A 6,244-nucleotide genomic window follows, 5' to 3' on the forward strand; every position below is an offset into this window, starting at 1 on the left:
CCTTGGATGACCACATATTAAGAATATGTCTCGTTAAAACCCTGCAAATGAAAAACCCAGTGGGAAAAACCATTAGCGAAGGAAAAATAGTACAGTATTCTTGTAAACCTTTAAGTGCCTTTGGATTGCCTCATTACAACCTTGCAGAGGAAAACCCAATGTGAAAAAACCTAAGCAAAGGAAAAGGAGTATAATCAGCACATGTTATGTTAAATCTTTACTCCCTCTCATGAACACATGGGAGATCTTTAAGGCGACGCATGCCAATGCTTTTCACTATTTTCTTAAATGTTGCAGTTGGTAAGGACTTGGTGAATATATCTGCTAAATTTTCACTTGATCGTATTTGCTTGATATCAATTTCACCGTTCTTCTGAAGTTCATGTGTATAAAAGAATTTTGGTGAAATGTGCTTGGTTCTGTCCCCTTTGATATAACCACCTCTGATTTGAGCGACACAAGCGGCATTATCTTCATATAGAATCGTGGGATTATCTTTAATTGATGATAATCCACAATTTTCTCGTATATGTTGGATACTGATCTCAGCCAAATGCATTCACGACTTGCTTCATGGATTGCAATAATTTCTGAGTGATTGGAGGAGGTAGTTGCTAATGTTTGTTTGACAGATCTCCATGATATAGCAGTGTTACCACAAGTAAATAACTATCCTGTTTGTGATCTACCTTTATGTGGATCAGAAAGAAATCCTGCATCCGCATACCCAATCAACTGTTGATTTGATCCCTTAGGGTAAAATAATCCCAAGTCAGTAGTTCCACATAGGTAGCGTAATACATGCTTGATTTCATTCCAATGTCTTCGAGTAGGTGCAGAACTATACCTTGCCAGTAAATTGACTGAAAAAGCTATGTCAGGTCTTGTGCAATTTGCAAGATATATCAAGGCACTGATTGCACTAAGGTAAGGTACTTGAGGCTCTAGAATTTCTTCGTTGTCTTCTTGAGGACGAAAAGGATCCTTTTTGATATCAAGTGACCTGCTCACCATTGGAGTGCTTAAAGAATGAGCATTATCCATGAGGAATTGTTTTAGGACATTTTCTGTGTATGATGTTTGGTGAACAAGAATTTTATTTGGAAGTTGTTCAATTTGTAGCCCGAGACAAAATCTTGTCTTACCGAGTTCTTTCATCTCAAACTCAGTCTTTAAATAATTTGCGATTTTTGTGAGCTCTTTTGGAGTCCCTACAAGATTTAAATCATCAACATATACATCAATAATAGCAAATCCGAATTCTGATATTTTAATGAAAACGGATGGACAAATTGGATTATTCTCAAATCCTTCTTTCAATAAATATTCACTGAGGCGATTGTACCACATGCGTCCGGATTACTTCAACCCATATAGAGATCTTTGCAGCTTGATAGAATACATGTTTTGGGATGTGGAATTATTTGCTTCAGGTATTTTATATCCTTCAGGGATTTTCATGTATATATCATTGTCTAATGATCCATATAGATATGTTGTAACCACATCCATTAAACACATATCTAAATTTTTTGTTACTACCAAGCTAATCAGAAATCTGAATGTGATTGCATCCATTACAGGAGCATATGTTTCATTATAATCAATGTCAGGTCTCTGTGAGAAACCTTGTGCTACAAGTCGTGTTTTATACCTCATAATTTCATTTTTCTCATTATGTTTTCGTACAAATACCCATTTATATCTCACAGGCATTACATACTCAGGTGTTTGGACTACAGGTCTAAATACTTCACGTTTTACAAGTGAATTCAATTCTGCCTGAATTGCCTCTACATTCTTTGACAGATTGTGGTTCTATTTCATGATCATTACTTCCAATAATGTCAAGGGCAATTTTAAATGAAAATATGTTGTCGACAACCATTTTATTTCTATCCCAAATATCTCCTGTACTCACATAATGTATTGAGATCTCATTATTTTCAAGTACCTCATTCTTTTCAGGGGATAATCTTTCAGGGGATTCCTCTTCAGGAGGATCCTTTTTGGAAGATTCATTTTTAGGAGATTTTTGTTCATGAATTTTGGATGTATCAATTATTTCTATTGCCCGTTTCATGGGTATAGCCTCTTCAGGGGCTGCAACTTGATTATCCTGTATTTTCCTCTTTCGAGGAATTTTATCTTTAGCACCAGTAGGTCTCCCACGCTTCAGGCATGGTTTAGATTCATTTGCTGCTATTTTAATGGATTGTTCTTTTGGGATTTCAATCCTTGCTAGAGTATTAGCAGTTGGAATGTGAGATTTCACAATTTTCTTATTGTCAATGAATACATCTGGTAATTAATTTGCAATACCTTGCAAATGAATGATCCTTTGAACTTCATGTTCACATTGATTTGTACGAGGATCAAGATGGCATAATGCCATATTATTCCAAGTTAACTCTCGTCGTGCTTCAGACAACGATTTTTCTCCCCCTAATCCTAGGAAAATAGTTTCATCAAAATGACGATCATCAAAACGTGCCGTGAATACATCACCAGTCAAAGGTTCAAGATATCTAATAATTGATGGAGAATCAAAACCAACATAGATTCCAAGCCTACGTTGAGGATCCATTTTAGTGCGTTGTGGGGGTGCAATAGGAACATATACAGCACAACCAAAATTACGAAGATGAAAAATATTTGGTTGTCGACCACAAATAAGTTGCATTGGTGAGTGTTTATGATTAGCTGTTGGTCTGATGTGAACTAATGATGCAGCATGTAATATGGCATGTCCCCAAGTAGAAACATGTAATTTAGTTTTTAATAGTAAATGACGAGCAATCATTTGAAGTATTTTAATAAGTGCTTTAGCTAAACCATTTTGAGTGTGCGTGTGTGCAACAGGGTGTTTAATATCAATTCCAATTGACATGCAGTAATCATTAAATGCTTGAGATTTAAATTCATCTACATTATCTAGACGGATTTTCTTAATTGAATAACAGGAAATTGTGCTCTCAACCTAATGATTTGAGCAAGGAGTTTAGCAAATGCTACATTTCTAGTAGAAAGTAGACAAACATGTGACCATCTACTTGATGCATCTATTAAAACCATAAAATATCTATATGGCCTGGAAGATGGATGTATAGGTCCACATATATCACCTTGAATTCTTTCTAAGAAAGATGGAGATTCAAAAACAAATTTTGATGGTGATGGTTTGACAATAAATTTTCCTTGAGAAAAGGCACTACATGTATAGTCACTTGGTGAAAGAAATTTCTAGTTCATCAAGGGGTGTCCTTGAGAGTTTTCACTAATTCTACGCATCATAATTGATCCTAGATGTCCAAGACGATTATGCCAAAGCATAAATTTCTTTGGATTAGAGCACTTTTGATGCATTGCAACGTTTGTTTCAATTGTTCTCATCGTGGTATAATATAAACCAGAAGAGAAAATAGGCAATCTTTCTAATATGAGCTTTTGGCTCGAAACTAGTGAAGTAATATTTAAATATTCTTTATTGCCTTTATTATTGGTTTCAATATGATAACCATTACCATGTATATCCTTATAGCTGAGCAAATTTCTTCTAGCTTTAGATGAGTACAAAGCATCGTCAATACAAAATTTTGTGCCATTTGACAACATAATATTTGCTCTTCTAAAGCCCTCAATTATGTTTGATGAACCAGATATGGTATTGATGCTTGCTTTAATCAATATTAAGCTTTGAAAAAATTTCTTATCTTTAAGGATTGTATGTGTTGTTGCATTATCTGCTAGATAGAAATCTTCCCCAATCATCTTGGAATTATACTCATCAATAGGATCCATGCTTCTTCAAAATATACAAAATGTATACATTGAATTTAATAGCTAAGAAATAAAATAAACACATAATAAAGCATACTTAAAATTATCATAGATGTCAGAATACAATGTAGAGTAATGTTTTTGCACGGCTAATATGTAAAGAATCAAAAAGATCATAAGAAGAACACAAAGAAAAAATAGTAGAACTATATTGTTGATATGAAATATATATATATATATATATATATATATATATATATATATCTCTTTACTTTGTTTTTGGTGTGTTTTGTAATGGTGATAAACACACATATATATAGAGGGAAGGGGGGGAAGACTTAGTGACCGAAAGCTTGCTTCTTGTGAAACAAAATCCCTTAAATCTGGAGCAAAGGATCCTTAGGATATTGCTATTGGATTTTTGCCCCCCTAGTGGTTTGTGTATGGTTGATAAGCCATTGGCATGAACAATGAACTGGTTTATGGGTGTGTCTAAGTGATTTTCTGAATCATAGAGTCTGCATAGACTAATTATTCAATAAGATTATATGTGCGGAATGTAAATTGAACTTCATTAATTTAAACGCATGTAATTTACATAGCATAATATAATGATACAATGAAAGGAAATATTTAGCACACACATAATTTACATATCATAATATAATACAATGATAGGAAATATTTAATTGGTACCAACATTTTGATCACCAATTAAATTCTCAACTTCTCTGTCTATATCTTCAAAAAAGTTAGAAGCTTCAAGGTGAGTAACATTTGGTTCACTTGAGATATCAAGATATTTCATTGGATCTTCTAGATCACTAAGATCAGCAAGGTTCACTTCAACTCCTTTTCCCTTATCTTTCAAGGAGGCTTGGTACAAGTTTACTAAATGCTTAGGTGTACGACATGTACGTGACCAATGCCCTTTTATACCACACCTATAACATACACTTTCATGGCCCTTTGGAGATTTATTCTGCAAACCTCTGCCACTATCTTGTGGTTTTATCTCATTTCTATACCACTTATTGTTATAAGGAGGGTTATTTCCTTTTGAGGGAGTAAAAGTATGTTTCCCCTTGTATTGATTGTTTTTACCACGACCACGCCCTTGACCTTTATTCCCTCCATTTCTTTTAAATGACACTCCATTCACTTCAGGGAATGGTATGGAGCCAGTCGGGCGGGTCTGATGATTTTTTAATAAAAGCTCATTATTTTTCGCAGCTACTAGAAGACATGATATAAGTTCATAATATTTTTGGAACTTACGCTCTCGATATTGCTGCTGCAGGATCGTATTTGAGGCATGAAATGTAATAAACGTTTTTTCTAACATGTCTTCTTCGGTGACTTTTTCACCGCATAATTTCAATTTTGAGGTTATCTTAAACATGGCTGAGTTATACTTACTCACACATTTGAAATCTTGTAGCCTTAAGTGTAACCAATCATAACGAGCATTTGGGAGGATTACACTCTTATGGTGTTCATAACTCTCCCTTAAATTTTTCCATAAAACAAGGGGATCTTTTTCCGTGAGATACTCACTTTTTAGTTCCTCATTGAGGTGATGGTGAATAAAGATTAGCGCTTTTGCTTTATCCTACTGGGATGTTTTTTTGCCATCTTTAATTGTATCTCCAAGTGCCATTGCTTCTAAATGAATCTTAGCATCCAGGATCCATGATAGATAATTTGTGCCCGTTAGATCAAGGGCAACAAACTCAAGTTTTGCCAAGTTTGACATGATCTATATATACAATAGAGATGTAACAATATTAATAATTAAAGTAGATAAGTATTTATGAAATACAAAATTTAATCTAGTACTGCAATATATATTCATATGTAAACACATGTGAGTTAAATGAAAGTGTCAAAGAAATAACCTTTCACTTTACTAGGCAAAAAGATGATGAATTGTTTTCTGAATCTAGCTAGATTACTTTCGTGCTGATAACGTGTTATGTAATAAAAAGGGAAAGCAGTAAAATACTAGAGTATATAAGTAGTCATCCAATATATGTTTGCCAGAGTACAAGTGTGAGTACAAGTGTTTCTCTACTTTTGATACAATACGTGTGTACATACTTTACAACCTCATTTTTGTTGTGCCACAAAGCCCAGGCACATGTAACCACCTTAGCTACCAGCTCAAATCTGGGTTGATTCGCCATCAATAAGCTCCACAACAAGTCTTTAAAGGAAGTACAATGTCTAGTCTCAACTGGGAAAACCATTTTGGAGCACTGCCACTACTTACAGGCTCTCAGGCACGTCCAGAATAGGTGGCCCGTAGTTTCCTCTTCCTGATTACATCCTTTACATCTGCTTTCTGGCAAGACTTTCCTACGCATCAGGTTACCCTTTGTTGGAAGAATGTCACGGCATGCCTGCTAAGTGAAGTGTCTGATTTTGTGAGGTACAAAGAGCTTCCAAATATGCTTCCAGAAAC

General features: G+C 34.7%; 1 protein-coding gene across 1 annotated transcript; it reads right to left on the minus strand.

Annotated features, from left to right (window-relative positions):
- Positions 1-4,465: 4,465 nt before the first annotated feature.
- Positions 4,466-5,182, minus strand: LOC142616852 (uncharacterized). The gene has a single exon (XM_075789613.1). It carries the CDS (start codon positions 5,180-5,182, stop codon positions 4,466-4,468), a length of 717 nt encoding a protein of 238 aa, XP_075645728.1.
- Between the last annotated feature and the right edge of the window lie 1,062 nt (positions 5,183-6,244).

The sequence above is a fragment of the Castanea sativa genome, chromosome 11 (genome assembly GCF_040712315.1).
Source record: "Castanea sativa cultivar Marrone di Chiusa Pesio chromosome 11, ASM4071231v1".
Classification (NCBI taxonomy): domain Eukaryota; kingdom Viridiplantae; phylum Streptophyta; class Magnoliopsida; order Fagales; family Fagaceae; genus Castanea; species Castanea sativa.

Coding starts and splice junctions, on each gene's coding strand:
- LOC142616852 (XM_075789613.1), bottom strand. CDS start 5,182: ATGTTTAAGATAACCTCAAAATTGAAATTATGCGGTGAAAAAGTCACC.